Source organism: Hemitrygon akajei, chromosome 8, assembly GCF_048418815.1.
Source record: "Hemitrygon akajei chromosome 8, sHemAka1.3, whole genome shotgun sequence".
NCBI lineage: Eukaryota > Metazoa > Chordata > Chondrichthyes > Myliobatiformes > Dasyatidae > Hemitrygon > Hemitrygon akajei.
In genome coordinates, this window is record NC_133131.1 from 2,901,478 (window position 1) to 2,920,280 (window position 18,803).

The 18,803-nt window shown below is 43.6% G+C and overlaps 2 protein-coding genes across 7 annotated transcripts in view; one reads left to right on the forward strand and one right to left on the reverse strand.

The window, feature by feature from the left end:
* Nucleotides 1-5,077: 5,077 nt before the first annotated feature.
* On the forward strand, nucleotides 5,078-8,848 carry LOC140731556 (polyubiquitin-C). The gene is made up of 2 exons (XM_073053060.1): nucleotides 5,078-5,229; nucleotides 7,115-8,848. The coding sequence occupies exon 2, from the start codon at nucleotides 7,121-7,123 to the stop codon at nucleotides 8,720-8,722; it is 1,602 nt and encodes a 533-aa protein (XP_072909161.1). The 5' UTR covers nucleotides 5,078-5,229; nucleotides 7,115-7,120; the 3' UTR covers nucleotides 8,723-8,848.
* A 7,606-nt stretch (nucleotides 8,849-16,454) lies between these two features.
* The window catches only part of LOC140731559 (uncharacterized), a 281,877-nt gene continuing 279,528 nt past the window's right edge, over nucleotides 16,455-18,803 (reverse strand). For all 6 annotated transcript variants that reach the window (XM_073053074.1, XM_073053075.1, XM_073053073.1 and 3 more), the window contains one exon: nucleotides 16,455-16,780. In XM_073053074.1, coding sequence (XP_072909175.1) covers nucleotides 16,701-16,780 — 80 coding nt within the window. In that variant the 3' untranslated portion in view covers nucleotides 16,455-16,700. The remainder of the gene's footprint in view (nucleotides 16,781-18,803) is intronic.

The window sequence follows — 18,803 nt, forward strand, 5'->3', positions numbered from 1 at the left end:
AGATTCTTTCCCTTCTCCAGCTGTGTATCCCTTTTGCCAATCAAATTTCCAGCTCTTAGCTTCATCCCTCCCCATCCTGTCTTCTCCTATCATTTCGGATCTCCCCCTGCCCTTCCCACTTTCAAATCTCTTACTATCTCTTCTTTCAGTTAGTCCTGACAAAGTGTCTCAGCCCGAAACATCGACTGTATTTCTTCCTATAGATGGTGCCTGGCCTGTTTCATTCCACCAGCATTTTGTGGATACCTTTAATCGCTCGCTTTGGCAGTCTGAGTTATCCACTTGTTTTAAACAGACTTCCATTATACTGGTGCCTAAGAATCGTCCAGTAGCACTTGCATCCACTGTGATGAAGTGCTTGGAGAAGTTGGTGATGGAACATTTCAACTCCTGCCTGAGAAGTGACTTGGATTCACTCCAATGTACCTACCATTACAACAGGTCAACAGCAGATGCCATTTCATTGGCTATTCACTCAATCTTGGAACACTCAGAACAATGTTCTTCATTGACTACAGCTTGGCATTCAGTAATATAATCCCCTCAAAACTAATCAATAACCTTCAAGTCCTAGGTGTCAATATCTCCTTGTGCAATTGGATCTTCAATTTCCTGCCTTGCAGACCCCAGTCTGATGGCTATACACAGCTCCAATGCCATATTTAAGTTTGCTGACACCATCAGTCATTGGTTGTATCAAGGGTGGTGACAAATCAACATATAGGAAGTAGATTGAAAATCTGGCTGAATGGTGCCACAACATCTCACTCAATGTGACCAAGACCAAAGAGATGATTATTGATTTCAGGAGGAGGAAACTGGAGATCCATGAGCCAGCCCTCATTGGGAGATCAGAGTTGGAGAGGGTTAGCAACTTTAAATTCCTCAGTGTTGTCATTTCAGACTCTGTCCTGGGTCCAGCATGTAAATGCACAGCAGCATCTTTACTTTCTTAGAATTTTTTAAAGATTTGGCATGTCATTTAAAACTTTTACAAACTTATACAGATGTGTGATAAAACAGATATTGATTGGTTGTATCACAGCTTGGTATGGAAACACCCTTGAATAAGAAGCCTACAAAAAGTAGTGGATGTGGTTCAGTCCATCACAGGTAAAGCCCTCTCCACCATTGAACACATTTACACAGAGTGCTGTCCATCATCAAGGACCCCCTCCACCCAGGCCAGGCACTCTTCTCGCTGTTGTCAGTACATGAAAATAGGAGCCTGAATTGGCCATCAGGACATGCAAGCCTGCCCCAATACTTAATAATCATGGCTGGCCTTAACTCTTCTCCTGTATTGTTTCACTACACTCTTATATTCCTTGATCGATCAAATGTTACTAATTTTAATAATCAAGCTTCCATCACCAGCAGGGCCAAAGGATTCCAGAGACTCACCACCTCTGAAGAGAAATTCATTTAGTTTTAAATGGCTGGCTGTTCTCTTATAGTTCTGTCCCCATGTTCAAGGCTCTCCCACTGTTGAAAACATCTTGGCATCTACTGTCATACCCTCCTAGGATATGCTTGAAAAAGGTGATCCTTCATCTTCCAGACCCAATCTTAGTCTCTCTGGTAGGGCAGCAGTCTTGGTCCAGCAATTAACCTGATTAATTCCCTCTACTGTTTCAGTGATACTTTAAGTTTTATACCTAGGTAAGGGAATCAAAAGTCAACACTGTATTGCAGTATAATTCAATTTCCAGAATACCACTAAACACATTACATAAAATTAAAACTTTTGGGAAAGAGGTACTGTAGAATCATAGACTTGAGAATCTACATGCCCCATTGTTGAGTTGTAAGGCTGTACCCAGTAGAATGTCACAAGAATCAGTAACGAAGTGCCAGTTGTTCACAATTTGTACCAATATTTTGGTCAAAATGATCAAGTGTTATGTACACACAAATTTGTAAAGCTGGGCTGTGCGAAGGTCACAGAAATTTCAGGGAGATACAAGACAGGATATATTCATGAGAAAGTACACACTAGAATATAATGTAAAATAATTTTTTTAAATCCTTCAGCTGCAAGTTATTGGTCTGAATGCCACAGCGGACAAACTAATAAAACTTAAAAGGTAGAGAGACCAAAGACTTACGATTGAAATCAAAACATAAATTACTGGAAACCCCCAGTAGGTCAGGTTAAAATAAACACTGCCATTCTGTGACCTTTCATGGTTTGCTGGTGACTCTCTCCCCTCTATCATTTCTTCATTTCCCCTTCTTTGTCTCCTCTGTTCATCTGTCACCATACCCCAGCAAAAACTAGTCACTTCAACACCACGATTCACCCCCTCCCCCATAGTAACCTGTCAACTCTCCCACCATTTTCCCATCCACCACCTCACCAGTCACCTTCCCCTCACAACAGGTCCACAAGATATAGGAGCAGAATTGGGCCATTTGGACCATCAAGTCTGCTCCACCATTCAGTCATGGCTGATCCATTTTTCCCCTCCTCAGCACCATTCACCAGCTTATCCAAGGTTTATGACCATGGATTTTCCAACATTTTATTTCATTTGCCACTATTTTGCCCAGTCTCCTAATCTGTTCATGGCCTTCTACAGCCTACCTGTTTCCTCAACACTACCTGCCCCTCCATCAATCTTTGCACCTTCTGCAAACTTGCAACAAAACCATCTATTCCATCATCTAAATCATTGATACACAGAATAAAAAGAAGTGGTCCCAACACCAATCCCTGCAGAACACCACTACACACTGGCAGTCAACTAGAAAATAATTATTTTATTCCTACTCACTGCCTGCTATCAATCGGCAATGACCTAACCATGCCAGTAACTTTCCTGTAGTACGATGGACTCCTGATTTGGTAAGCAGCCTCACATGTGGCACCTTGTCAAAGGCCTTTTAAAAGTCCAAATATACAACACCTTTATCTATCCCTCTTGTAATCTCCTCAAATAATTCCAAAAGGCTTGTCAGGCAAGATTTTCCCTTAAGGAAACCATGCTGACTTTGTCCTATCTCATCTTGTGGCACCAACCTCCTCCTTAATCGACTCCAACATCTTCCCAACCACTGAGGTCAGGCTAAATGGTCTATAATTTCCTTTCTGCTGCCTTCTTCCTTTCTTAAAGAGTGGAGTGACATTTGCAGTTTTGCAGTCCTCTGACACCATGCCACAGTCAAAAAATGATGTTTGAAAGATCATTACTAATGCATCCACCATCTCTACCGTTACCTCTTTCAGATCCCAGGTTGCAGTTCATCTGGTCTGGGTGACATATGTACCCTTAGGACTTTCAGCTTTTGGAGCACCTTCTCCCTTGTATTAGTAACTGCACTCACCCTTCAACATCCGGCACACTGCTAGCATCTTCCACAGTGAAGTCTGATGTAAGATACTCATATAGCTCATCTGCTATCTCCTTGTTCCTCTTAGTTATTTTTCTGGCCTTATTTTCTAGCAGTCCTATATCCACTCTCATCTTTTTTTTTTACTTACTTGAAAAAGCTTTTACTATCCACTTTGATAGCCAGCTTGCTTTCATATTTCATCTTTTCCCTCATGATACTTTCAGTTGATCTCTTTAAGTTTTTAAAAGCTTCCCAATCCCCTACCTTCCCACTAATTTTTGCTTTGTTGTATGTCCTCTTTTTGCTTTTACATTAGCTTTGACTTCCATTGTCAGCTAAGGCTGTACTATTTTGTCACTTGAGTATTTCTTTGTTTTTGTTATACACCTGCACCTCCCTCATTTTTCCCCCAGAAATTCATCCCTTGCTGCTCTGCTGTCTCCTTCCAATTTGACTTTGGCCAACTCCTCTCTCATACCACTGTAATTTCCTTTACTCCACTGAAATACTGCTATGTCAGACTTTACTTTCTCCCTTTCAAATTTCAGGTTGAACTCAATCATATTGTGATCACAGGCTCCTAAGGGTTCACCCCTAGTAGGTTCAATGACAAACTGCTCTAAAAAGCCATCTCATTGGCATTCAACAAACTCACTCTCTTGGGATCCATTATCAACCTGATTCTCCCAATTGACCTGTATGTTAAAATCTCCCATGACTAACATTGCCCTTTGACATGCCTTTTCTATTTCCTGTTGTAATCTGTGTTCAACATTCCAGCTACAGTTGGGAGGTCTGTATATAACTGCCATCAATATCCCTCTACCCCTTTCAGTTTCTTAATTCAACCCACAAGGATTCAATATCTTCAAATCCAATGTCACATCTTCTTACTGACTTGATGCCATTCTTTACCAGCAGAGCCAGGCCACCCCCTCTGCCTACCTTCTTTTCCCTCTAATACAACATGTAATCTTGGACATTTAGCTCCCAACTACAACCGTCCTTCAGCCACGATTCAGTGATGGCCACAATGTCATACCTGACAATCTGTAACAGTGCAACAAGATCATCCACCTTATTTCTTATACTCCATGCATTGAGATATAACACTTTTGAGTACTGGATTTGCTACCCTATTTGAATGTGCATCCCTAATGCACTAATAGTCATCCTGCCGGCTGCAATTATGTCCTGTCATCGGCCCGTCTTTCCCGGCAGTCTTGACTACACGCTACCATTTTTCCTATCCTGAGTCCCTTCACTCTGGTTCCCACCCCACTACCACCCTTTTCTCCGAGCCACAACCACACCAATTACCTTCCCCCCACCCTGTACCCCATGCACTACCTCAGCAGTCCATCTTAATCCTCACTTGTTGCCCCTACAAGACTACCTCACCTCCCCCACCTGCTGACTCACGGTCACCACACGGGATGATCACGCGCAATGACGACATCCTGATATGTTGGCTGCTGATTGGCTAACTGTAACTATGATCTATGATTATTGTACACGTACCATACCTCCACCAATCACAAACTCGAATGAGACTTCATCCAATCACCGTCAAGGCGGGGACAAAGCAGTGCGGTTACGCACCACTTACATTGAAAAAAATCAATGCGCGAAACATTATTACAATTAAGAGAACGAATTTGAGATTTAATTATATTTTATCATATAAATAAATATTTCTGACCAAATTGTGAAACATTTCGTTTAAAAATATTAAGTGAATTTTCACGAAAACAGATCGAGGGACTACATATAGTGCGGAGGAACCAGGCGAGAAGTAAAACGGTTCCTGCTTATAAAAGACGTAGGTTCGACGCAATCGTGAGTGAATGCCATCGCTGAGAAACGAGTAGGGTGACTGAACGAAAGAAAGAGGTAAGGGGTAAAAGCTGGTAACTACAGCGGGAGCGTGGGAGGAAGAGAATGTGAGCAATTGGGAAAGAGCGCGGCTTGGTTGTCGCTGGGTCTGGAAAGGGTGAATGATTGCGCCCATGGGCCGCGGTGAGATGAGATAAAACCATGGAGTGGAATGAATGAGCGATGGTGTTTGGGACGGGCCGGGGACTAGAGAATAGGTGAGGGCTTGCGAGGAGAGGCACTGAGGGTTTGGGAAAAGACTACGGGCTGGAGCGCGGACTATGGAGCCAGTAGCGTCTGAGGAGCCGTGCTGAGGGAAGGTTGTGATAGGAGAGGACGAGGTTGAAGAAGGGACTGTAAAGTTGAGTGTGCGGGGGCGCACTAAAGACGGGGGCAGTGACTAGTTTGGTGATATTAGGGGGCAGTGAATAAATAAAGAATGGGAAATAGAGGGATGGTAGGGCTCTGGGGCCTGAGTAGGTGAGCGTCGGGGAAGGTCAGAGGGAGCAGGAGTATAGAGATAAAATGTGGCCTCGGAGTAGAGACGGCTGTTAAACACTGGGGAGAGGACTGAGGAGAGTGGCTGCTCTACACTTTGCTAGGTTGGTGAACAAGCATCTGGAGGGTGCTGAGTCTTGCAGAAATTTGTTCTTTAGACTGGTGAATGTATATCTAATTAGGGGATTGAGTTCAAGAGCAATGAGGTTGCAGCTCTATAAAAACACTAGATCACAGTTCTGTTCACCTTATAGGAAAGATGTGAAGGCATTAGCAAAGATGCAGAAATTACTTGCATGCTCTCTGGATGAGAGAGCATGTCTTGTGAGAAAATATTAAGTGATCTAGAACTTCACTCTTTGCAGCAAATGAGGGGGAGAGGTGGAATAGATGAGTGGTATTGGTAGTGGACAGCCAGTGACTTTTTCCTAGGGTGGAAATGGCTAATGAGAAGGCATAATATTCAAGTTAATTGCAGAAAATATAGATGAGATGTTGAGGTACAAGAGCCTCAGAACTTGCACCACTAAGTTCAAGAACAGTTACTACTCCACAACTATCAGGCTCTTGAGGAGATAACTACACTCAGCTGTCTATCCATCGAGATGTTCTTCCAACCAATGATCTTACTTCAAGGACTCTTTATCTTATTTCATGTTCTTGTTTATTGCTATTTATACTTGCATTGGCACAGTTTGTTTTCTACACTGTAGTTGATCTTTCATTGATCCTGTTAATTACTATTCTATAGATTTGCTGAGTATGCCCACAGGAATGACTCTGAAGGTCGTATAGGATGGTGTACTTTGCTATTTTGAGCTTCGGATTTACTTTGAAATAGGATATTTAACACAATGGTGGGTGTGGAATATGCTGCCAGGGATGATGATAGAGGCTAATGCATTAGGGCCAATTAAGAAAATTTGGGAAAACTGTATGGATGAAAAAAATGGAATGTTGCAAGGGAGTAAAGGGCTAGATTAATCTTGAAGTAGGTTAAAAGGTTGAGCCGAAGGTGGACAAGTGACTGAACAAACATATCAGATGATGGGTGTAGATTAAGTAGGCAGCAGACTTTTATCCCAGGGCAGGAATGGTGAATATGGTGGTAGGGGGGAGGGGGTGGTGGTGTATAAATTTGGGATAAATTGGGATTGTCGTGTTTTGTATATAGTGCTAAGTCAATGTAACATACTGCTGGGGTGGTAGTCAAGGAAGATAAATTTGTAACATTTAAGTCTTTTGGGTGCATGAATGAAAAAATGTCAGTGAAAACTATACTGATCCTGGAGCAGATTAAAAGGTCAGTACAACATTATGGGCTGAAAGATCGGTTTTCTCTTTTCTTTTTGCTGGGGTTTAAAAAAAGCTTAATAACTAAAACTGGCTGTATTTTGTAATTCAGTTCAAAATGCAGATCTTTGTGAAGACCCTGACTGGGAAGACCATAACTCTAGAGGTGGAGCCAAGTGACACCATAGAGAATGTCAAGGCCAAAATTCAGGACAAGGAAGGTATACCTCCAGACCAACAACGCCTGATCTTTGCTGGGAAGCAGCTGGAAGATGGGCGAACCCTTTCTGACTACAACATTCAGAAAGAATCAACTCTGCATCTGGTGTTGAGACTGCGTGGTGGAATGCAGATCTTTGTGAAGACCCTGACTGGGAAGACCATAACCCTAGAGGTGGAGCCAAGTGACACCATAGAGAATGTCAAGGCCAAAATTCAGGACAAGGAAGGTATACCTCCAGACCAACAACGCCTGATCTTTGCTGGGAAGCAGCTGGAAGATGGGCGAACCCTTTCTGACTACAACATTCAGAAAGAATCAACTCTGCATCTGGTGCTGAGACTGCGTGGTGGAATGCAGATCTTTGTGAAGACCCTGACTGGGAAGACCATAACTCTAGAGGTGGAGCCAAGTGACACCATAGAGAATGTCAAGGCCAAAATTCAGGACAAGGAAGGTATACCTCCAGACCAACAACGCCTGATCTTTGCTGGGAAGCAGCTGGAAGATGGGCGAACCCTTTCTGACTACAACATTCAGAAAGAATCAACTCTGCATCTGGTGCTGAGACTGCGTGGTGGAATGCAGATCTTTGTGAAGACCCTGACTGGGAAGACCATAACTCTAGAGGTGGAGCCAAGTGACACCATAGAGAATGTCAAGGCCAAAATTCAGGACAAGGAAGGTATACCTCCAGACCAACAACGCCTGATCTTTGCTGGGAAGCAGCTGGAAGATGGGCGAACCCTTTCTGACTACAACATTCAGAAAGAATCAACTCTGCATCTGGTGCTGAGACTGCGTGGTGGAATGCAGATCTTTGTGAAGACCCTGACTGGGAAGACCATAACTCTAGAGGTGGAGCCAAGTGACACCATAGAGAATGTCAAGGCCAAAATTCAGGACAAGGAAGGTATACCTCCAGACCAACAACGCCTGATCTTTGCTGGGAAGCAGCTGGAAGATGGGCGAACCCTTTCTGACTACAACATTCAGAAAGAATCAACTCTGCATCTGGTGCTGAGACTGCGTGGTGGAATGCAGATCTTTGTGAAGACCCTGACTGGGAAGACCATAACTCTAGAGGTGGAGCCAAGTGACACCATAGAGAATGTCAAGGCCAAAATTCAGGACAAGGAAGGTATACCTCCAGACCAACAACGCCTGATCTTTGCTGGGAAGCAGCTGGAAGATGGGCGAACCCTTTCTGACTACAACATTCAGAAAGAATCAACTCTGCATCTGGTGCTGAGACTGCGTGGTGGAATGCAGATCTTTGTGAAGACCCTGACTGGGAAGACCATAACTCTAGAGGTGGAGCCAAGTGACACCATAGAGAATGTCAAGGCCAAAATTCAGGACAAGGAAGGTATACCTCCAGACCAACAACGCCTGATCTTTGCTGGGAAGCAGCTGGAAGATGGGCGAACCCTTTCTGACTACAACATTCAGAAAGAATCAACTCTGCATCTGGTGTTGAGACTGCGTGGTGGGCTTTAAATTGGACTGGGCCTTAATCAGTTTCAATTGCATTGTAATTTTTAATGCATTCTCTCTGGTTTTTTGTAATGATCAAACAGGTCTTGAGTATATAAAGCATGTAGATAATAAAGATTTTGTCAAATATCTTGTTTATTGATTGGTACCTTTTTTGTAAACTTATTGTAGCTTGTTTCCTATTGTGGGTTTTTGGTCATGGCCTGGGAGGAGGCGGGGAGGTCTGTAAGGGAAGTTGTGATTGTATTTAGTATAGTGTATATTGTATTTAGTATATTGTATATAGTATAGTGGGGAGATGGAAGAAATGCCAGGTGCTGGAGTCTGTACCAGAATAAAATGCTGGGAGAACACAGCAGGTTGCCTAACAAAGGGATGGTGTTTATGGTTTGGACATAATGGGCATAAGAACTATCCAAGATCTTCTGGAAGGTTAAGCAAAGCATCCAGCAAGAATGAAGAGCTTGTGGTGATGAGATACCTATCCCACAGCATCTTACACAAAGGTGTTAAACCTTTCAGAATGGAAACTGATTTTTGGCTAGCTAAACTCACAATGACTCTTTATGTTCCCTTCAACTAGATTCTATCACATGACATAATGGCAATATCCATTTTTATCTACATTTCATACCTTTGTGGGAGGGACCTGAAAGGCTGTGCAGCAATAATGAACTTTATTTTTAAGTAGCAATGTAGTGAAGTGGTAAGCTCAAGGGAGATCATGGAATATTGAAGTATCCAGCTAAATTACATAGATTGGATTTGCAGTCCATGGAGCACATGAAGATGGTCAATATTATAAGCATATGAACAGGCCTTTTGGCCAACCTGATCCTCATCTACCTGCACTTGGATCATATCCCTTCAAACCCAGTCTCACCCAACCAGAGGACAAATATCATGAATTCATCCATCCTGTCTACAGTATATACTTTATTCAATAGAGTTCAAAGGAACTGAGATCTTAAAAGTCCTGACCTAAGACCATAAGATATAGCAGCAGTATTAGGCCATTTGGCCTATTTGCCTGTTTCTCACTTAAGCCTTCATGGCTTGACTAATCAAACATCTATCAACCTCAACCTTAAATTTTGTTGTCCACTGTACTCAAACATGCATTAATCCAATCTTGCTGCTTTATTAACTGAGGTGAGCTATCGGTGTATAGAACTGTGCTTACAATGCTGTCTGTTATGTATGCTCACCATGTCCATAAACACTGAACTCTACATTTATTGATCACTTTATTGTCCAGACTGATCTTATTCGACTTTTCCCTACAACTGAACTTGGTGAGGTCCAGTTTAACAGCATTGTGTGTATATTGGCCATCATAAATTGAAGTATCGAGAGCTGGGTTTGGGATGTTGAAGTTGTATAAGATGCAGGTGAGGCTTGATTTGGGTGCCGTTTTAGTTACCTATCTACAGGAAAGTGTAACTCTCAGGTTTGGCCAGTGATGTTAATCTAGGGAAGACAGTCTCTGGCCCCACCAAATGTGTGAAATCTAAGGTGCAAAACCCCTTGTTTGTGGATGCTGTGTAATCTGTTCCCCTGTTACAAATCAGTACCATGAAATCTTCATCCACGATTTCAATCACCGATTCTTTGATGTTCTCACGTCCTGCAAGAATTGAAGATCGCCTGTCTACAGACCACACAAGCTGTTGACTCCAACGCCGGCTGTCCTGAATGCCTCCAGACTGCGATCCCTGCTGCTGATCTCAACAGCTCCAACAGTCCAGAGCAGACACAAAGCACAGACTCCTCTACCATCAATGCAGGTTGACAAAGTGCCAATTGCATAATCTCCAACTCTGACTCTGGCCTTGACTTCCAGACCAGGTCTTCACGTGTTGGTGCTGCAACCCCTGTCTTGCCCCTCCTCCCTCCCCCCCCCCCCCCACCATTCCATAATCCAGTATCCCTCAGGTCCCACTGACAGCTCCTGCGTCTTCGGAGACTCCATCTTCCTCTCACCCCACCATCCCTGAACACCCCAAACCTCCTTTCTCCTAAGATACCTACCCCCCCCCAACCCCAGCTCTCATCCATGCCAGGTTTTCACCATTTCCTCCGACCTTCCCCTCTGAGACAGAACGTTCTGTCCTCAGTAAGGGCCTTTCTTTTGTGCCCACAACTCAGTGAGATCAGTGACCTTTTCATACCTGAATGCCAACAGGACATTAACCCTAATGTGAGACCTTAATACTCCTCTCTCCTATTCCAACCTTACTTTTGAATGCTTGGCCCTCCACTCCCTCCACACTACTCCTAACCTCAGCATCAAACTCGCAGATAAGGGAAGTGCTGTAGTAGTCTGGGGAACTGATCTCTATCTTGCTGAAGCTCTTACTTGCCCTTCAAACCAGACCCCATTAAGAAACACCAGGCCATTGTCTCCCACACCATCACTAACCTCATTGATTCTGGAGATCTCCCATCCACTACCACCAACCTCGTAGTTCCCACACCCTGCATCTCCTACCCAAAATCCACAAACCTGCTTGTCCAGGTAGGCCCATTGTTTCATCTTGTTCCTGCTCCACTGTACTCATATCTGCATACCTCGACTCTGTTTTATCCCCCCAGTTCAGTCCCTTTCCACCTACATCCGTAACATTTTACATGCTCTTCCCTGGCCCCCATCATCATATCTTTACTATGGATGTCCAGTCCCTGATCACCCCTAACCCAACAGGAAGGCCTCAAAGCTCTCCATTTCTTTCTGGACACTAGACCCAACCAGTTTCTCTCCTCCACCTAGCAGAACTTATCCTCACTCTAAATAACTTCTCCTTGGGGTTCTCCAACTTCCTTCAAACAAAAGGGGCAGTCCTGGGCACTCAAATGGGTCCCAGCTATGCCTGTCTGTTGGCTATGTGGAACAGTCTAGGTTGCAAGCCTACATTGGTAACAATCCTGCACTTTTCCTACGCTACACCAATGACTGCAATGGGACTGCTTCCTGCACCTGGTGATTTCATCCATTTTGCCTCCAACTTCCACCCGGCCCTCAAATTCACCTGGTCCCTTTCCTTTCTCAATCTCACTATCTCTATCTCCAGAAACAGCTTATGCACTGCTGACTATTATAAACCAAAGGACTCTCACAGCTACCTGGACTATACCTTGTCCCAGCCTGCTGCTTGTAAAAATGCCATCCCCTTCTCTCAATTCCTCTATCTCCACAACATCTGCTCTCAGGATGAGGCTTTTCATTCTAGAATGAAGGAAATGTCCCTTTCTCCACCATCAATGGTGCCCTCAACCACATCTCTTCCATTTCACCCACATCTGTTCTTGCCCCATCCTCCCACCATGCTACCAGGGATAGGGTTCCTCTTGTCCTCACCTACTACCTCACCAGCCTCTGAGTCCAGCACATAATTCTCCAAAACTTCTGCCACCTCCAAATGGACCCCAACACTAAACATTCCTCCCCCCAACTTTCTGCTTTCTTCAGGGATCGCTCCCTATGCAACTCCCTTGTCCATTCATCCCTTCCCAATGATCTCCCTCCTGGGCACCTATCCTTGTAAGTGGAACAAGTGCTACACCTTCCCCCTACACCTCCCTCACTATCATTCAGGGCCGCAAACAGTCCTTCCAGGTGAGGCAACACTTCACCTGTGAGTCTGTTGGGTCATATACTGTGCTCAGTACTCCCAGTGTGGCCTCTTGTACATTGGTGAGACCAGACTTAGATTGGGAGACCGCCTTGCTGAGCACCTACGCTCCAGTCACCAGAAAAAATAGGATCTCCCAGTGGCCACCCATTTTAATTTCACTTCCCATTCCCATTCTAATATGGGTCTATCTGTTGCAATGAGACCACATTCAGGTTGGAGGAACAACACCTTATATTCTTTCTGGGTGCCTCCAGCCTGATGACATGAACATCAATTTCTCAAATGTCTGGGAATGGCTCCCCACCCACCCCTCACCCCTTTCACCAGACCCCATCCCCCTTTCCCTCTCTCACCTTATCTCCTTAACCACCCATCGCCTCATTCTGTTGCTCCCTCCGCCTTTTTTCTTCCATGACTTCCTGTCCTCCCCTATTAGATTCCCCCTTCTCCAGCCTTTATCTCTTTCACCAATCAACTTCCCAGCTCTTTGCTTCATCACTCCCCTTCCAAGTTTCACCTATCACCTGGCACTTCTCTCCCTCCCTCCACCTTTCAAATCTACTCCTCAGTTTTTTTTCTCCAGTCCTGCCAAAGGGTTTTGGTCCAAAACATCAACTGTACTTTTTTCCATAGATGCTGCCTGGCCTGCTGAGTTCCTCCAGTATTTTCTGCATTGTTGAATTCAATTGGCATCTTCATCCTGAATGCTAAGCGGCTTGACCGACTACACACCCATGTAGGAACTTGTCAAAAGGCCTCGCTGAAATCTATAAGACCATAAGACATAGGAGCAGAATTAGGCCATTTGGCCCATCGAGTCTGCTCCACCATTCAATTTTAGTTGATGATTTTTCTATCTCCTCCTCAACCCTAGTTCCCGGCCTTCTCCCTGTAACCTTTGATTCCATGTCCAATCAAGAACCTATCAATCTCAGCCTGAAATACACCCAAAGACCTGGCCTCCACAACTACACATGGCAACAAATTCCACAAATTCACCACCATTTGGCTAAAGAAATTTCTCCACATCTGTTTTGAAAGGGTGCCCCTCTATCCTGAGGCTGTGCCCTCTTTTCCTAGACCCTCCCATCATGGGAAACATCCTTTCCACATCTACTCTGTCTAGGCCTTTCAATGACTTCAATGAGATCCCTCCTTATCCTTCTGAATTCTAGCAAGTACAGAGCCATCAAATGTTCCTCATATGATAACCCTTTTCATTCCTGGAATCATCTTGTATTTTAGACCTCTTGAAATGAGTGCTAACATGGCATTTGCCTTCCTCACCACCGACTCAACCTGCATGTTAACCTTCAGGGGATTCTGCACAAGGACTCCCAAGTCCCTCTGCATCTCAGATTCCTGGATTTTCTCCCCATTTAGAAAATCACCTGTGCATTTATTTCCACTACCAAAGTGCATGACCATGCATTTTCCAACATTGTATTTCATTTGTTACTTTCTTGCCCAATTGCCTAATCTAAGTCCTTCCGCATCCTATCTGTTTCCTCAGCACTACCTGCCCCTTCACCAACCTTTGCATCATCTGCAAATTTGGCAACAAAGCCATCTATTCCGTCATCTAAATCATTTATATACAGCATAAAGAGCAGTCCCAACACCAACCTTTGCGGAACACCGCTAGTCACTGGCAGCCAACCAGAAAAGGATCCTTTTATTCCCACTCACTGCCTCCTACCAATCAGCCAATGCTCTAACCATGTTAGTAACTTTCCTGTAATACCACTGAGCTCTTAACTTAGTAAGCAGCCTCATATGTGTCACCTTGTCAAAGGCCTTCTGAAAGTCCAAACATACAACATCCACTGCATCTCCTCAAAGAATTCCAACAGGTTTGTCAGGCATGATTTTCCCTGAAGGAAACCATGCTGACCTTGTCTTATCACCTCACCCTTAACAACTGACTCCAACATCTTCCTAACCACAGAAGTCAGGCTAATTGGTCTATAATTTCCCTTCTGCTGCCTTCCTCCTTTTTTAAAGAGTGGAGTAACATTTGCAATTTTCCAGTCCTCTGGCAGTCCAATGATTTTTGAAAGATCATTTCTAATGCTACCTCTTTCAGAACCCTAGGATACAGTTAGTCTAGTCTGGGCGATTTGTGTACCTTTAGGACTTTCAGCTTTTTGGGCACTTTCTTGTAACAGTAACTGCACCTGCTTCTCTTCCTTCACAGACTACATCAGGCACACTGCTAGTGTCTTCCAAAGTGAAGACTGATGCAAAATACTCATTTAGTTCATTTGCCACCTCCTTGTCCCCCGTTACTTTTCCTGCCTCATTTTCTGGCGGTCCTATGTCCACTCTCATTTCTCTTTTATTTTTAACATACTTGAAAAAACTTCTACTATCCACTTTGATATTATTTGGTAACCTGATTTCATATTTCATCTTTTCCCTTCAAATGACTTTTTTAGTTGCTCTCTGTAGAAACTTCCCAATCCTCTATCTTCCCATTAATTTTTGCTTTGTTGTATGCCCTTTCTTTTGCTTTTACAATGGCTTTGACTTCCCTTGTCAGCTACGGTTGTACTATTTTACCATTTGAGTATTTCTTCATTTTTGGAATACACGTGTCCTGCACCTTCCTCATTTTCCCATAAACACATGACAATGCTGCTCTGCTGACATACCTGCCAACAGCTCCTTCCAGTTTACTTTGGCTAACTCATCTCTCATACCACTGTAATTTCCCTTGCTCCACTGAAATACCGCTACCTCAGACTTTACTTTCTCCCTATCAAATTTCAAGTTGAGCACATTCATATTGTGATCACTGGGTCCCAAGGGTTCTTTTATCTTAAGCTCCCTAATTGCCTCAGGTTCATTACATAACACCCAATCCAGTGTAGCTGATCCCCTAGTAGGCTCAACGACAAACTGTTCTAAAAAGATATCTCTTAGGCATTCAATAAACTCACTCTCTTGAGATCCATTATCAACCTGATCTTCCCAATAGACCTGCATGTTAAAATCTCCCATATCATTGCCCTTTTTGACTTGCCTTTTCTATTTCCTGTTGTAACCTGTGGTCCACCTCCAAGTCACTGTTGGGAGGCCTGTATATAACTGCCATCAATGTCCTTTAACCCTCACAGTTTCTGATCTCCACCTGCAAGGATTCAACATCTTCCAATCCTATGTTACATCTTTCTACTGATCTGATGCCATTCTTCACTAGTAGAGCCACACCACCCTCTCTGCCTACTTTCCTATCCCACCAATATAATGTGTAACCTTGGACATTCAGTTCGCAACCAGAACTATCCTTCAGCCACGATTCAGTCCATGAGATAACACTCACTATCTTTCATCAGCCTCCTTGTACCTTGAAAAATTCTAGTATTGGTTTTCTATTTAACCCTTACCCCATTCACCTTCCAATCCTCAAGTCCTCTCATTTTAGTCTCCTTACCCTCACCCCTCCTCCCCATCCCTCATCTTTGTCTCCACATCACTCCTGCTTCCACACAGACCCACACACAGTTCACCCACAGGCTTCCCTGCTTTGGTTAAGGTTCCATCTGCCATTCACCTCTCCTCTAATAGTTTCCATTATCACTGCTTTTAGTTATACTTTTTCTGGCATTGGTAGGCTTCGTGTTCCTTCGTTGTTTCCTTCCAGCAACAGTCTCCAACCTTCATACTCCCCTCCCCTCACCTTACAAGATCTGGCTGTTTTTTGTCTGCCTCCATTGATCATTCACCTGCCATGATCTCTCAACTCCACCCCTGTTTCCCTCCCTGACCTGGCAGTACCTGCTATGATATTACACCCTCCTCAGTCCAACAATAACTCTGGAAATTTTTCTCGTCGCTCCCTTCTCTTTATACCAGCCATCTCGCCTTTCCACTCAGTCCTGGTGCATGGTTGTTGGTTGCTCCAGATTCTGACATTTGCAATTGTTTGATTTCATTTTCTATTTTCTATTAATCCTTGTTTACAAGTTCTAAATTCTTCCCAATCCTTGGGTTCCTGCTCTTTCTGGAATGCTCTAAGCACCTCCTTCAAACTGTCTCTATTCTAACTTGTTGGTGACTCAATATCTAGAACAGAAAAGAAACACCCAGACTCTGAGCTGTTCTGCCAATCAATGGTTAATTTGAATTTCAATTTAATTCATAAAGTCCTTTTCTGCTTTTCCTACATCTCAAATTAATGAATGTTTTGAGCGGATAAAATAGTGATTTTGTGGATTACACTGTAGCCCATTTGCTGAGCAAGATGTTTCAGAGCATGTAAGTGTTTGAGAACACTCCTTTTTGTGATAGATGGGCTCTGTATCGTGCTTGCACAGCTCTTTGGATGGAATTGGTCAGCTTTCTTAATAATTCACATCTTCTTGGTTTAGGGATTCTATGAAGTTCATCATGATCCAGGAAGTGTCCAAATAGCTGAAGCTGTCTGTAAGAGAAAAAATAATTTAGTTCCTGAGGGGTGGCAATATTTAAGTACAATATTCACTGCATTCTTGCTTGGGTGAAGACATTATCCTAATTTGTACTTTGGAAACACAAGATTTTGCAGATGCTGGAAATCACAAGCAACATGTACAATCTAATGGAGGAACTCAGCAAGTCGGGCAAAATCTATGGATAGGAATGAACAACTAATATTTCGGGCCGAGATCAGCACTCTGTGGCTCCTGATGAAGGATCTCAGCTCTCCAGCCTGAGCTATTGAGTTCCTCCAGCATTTTGTATGTGTTGTTGAACTTGTAACTCACTTGAATTTTCATCTTTATTACTTGCAGTTTGCCATATTTGCATTTATCACTTTACAAACCAATATGAAGTTAATAGTTATAAAAATGGGAAATAGAGGGTAGCATAGCTGTGCTGTGACTTCATGGCTCCAGATAACCAGGGTCATCCCCGACTTTGGTTTTTGACTGTGCAGAGTATTACTGTTCTCTTTGACCTCATAAGTTTCCTCTGGAGTGACCAATTTCCTTTCTCACCTCAAGTATGTGCTGACAGGTTCACTGGCTTCTGTAAATTCCCCTTTATTATAGGTAAGTGGTTAAAATAATCAGAAGAATTGATGGGCATGTGAGAGAATAGGTTGCAGGGGTACAGTGAAATAGAGGGGGAATGGGACTGATATAATTGATTCCTGGAAACTAGCATGGGCTGAATGGCTACCCTCCGCGATCTACTATATTGATTAAGTTTTTAGAACATTGTACAATATAGCATGGAAACAGGACCATTGGCTCACACTGTTGCCTTGAATTAATTAAGCTAATGACACTTAATTAAACTAACCCCTTCTGTCTGCACATGCTCTATATTCCTCCATTCTCTGCACGTTCATGTACCTAAATAACAGCATCTTAAAACACGTCTATGGTATGTGCCTGGCACTGCATTCCAGACACCTTACATTCTGTAAATAAAAAATTTGCCCTGTTCATCTATTTGAACTTATTCCCTCTCACCTTAAATGCATGGTACTGGACATTTTGACCCTGTGCAAAGGATACTGCTCTGTCTCATAATCTTATGAAACTCTCTCACCATAGGCTTATAATAAGACAAAGGAGCAGAAGTAGGCCATTTGGCCCATCAAGTCTGCTCCATCACTCAATCATGGGCTGATCCAATTCTGCCATTCATCCCCACTCCCCTGCCTTCTCCCCATACCCTTTGATGCCCTGGCTAAACAAGAACCTATCTATCTCTGCCTTAAATACACCCAATGACTTGGCCTCCACGGCTGCTCATGGCAACAAATTTCACAGATTTACCACCCTCTGACTAAAGTAATTTTTCTGCATCTATGTTCTAAATGGATGTCCTTCAATCCTGAAATCTTGCCCTCTTGTCCTAAACTCCCCTACCATGGGGAATGAGTTAGCTATTACCGTGAATACAAACTAATAGCAACATAACTCTACAATGCATGGAAATAACAATGAAAGGGCCATTAGCAGTGTAGCCTCCGTGCCCCCAGTTGACCCCCATTCGCCTAGGGTGAACCGCCGTCGCCCCGCCAGTAGTGCAATACCTTGGTGTAAATACGGTGTAATGCCCCCCCAGTACATGCTCACAATACAAATACTAGACAATATCCAAAAGCGAGTAAATAATTGCAACTTTATAGTTATTTCTTAGTGATGGGTTAGTAGAAACAGATAACCTATAAGGCACCAAAGTAATAATAAGTTTGTCAGTTTGTGCACATGTTTTAATACGCTGGAGCTCATGCCTCCGGTTCCTTCCACAACGACCTTCCGAGCCTTCAGCCACCATCCAAACGGCCAACGTCCAGTATCCGTCACTCTGGAACTGCTGTCCGCTCCACACACGTCCGTCCCCCTCGCTCTCCTCCCGAAAAAGACCGCAAACTCCCACTCAGCTTACACAGACAAGTTAGCATAACAATTCTCCATTGGTTATTTTTACCCTTATCAGTAGCCATAATC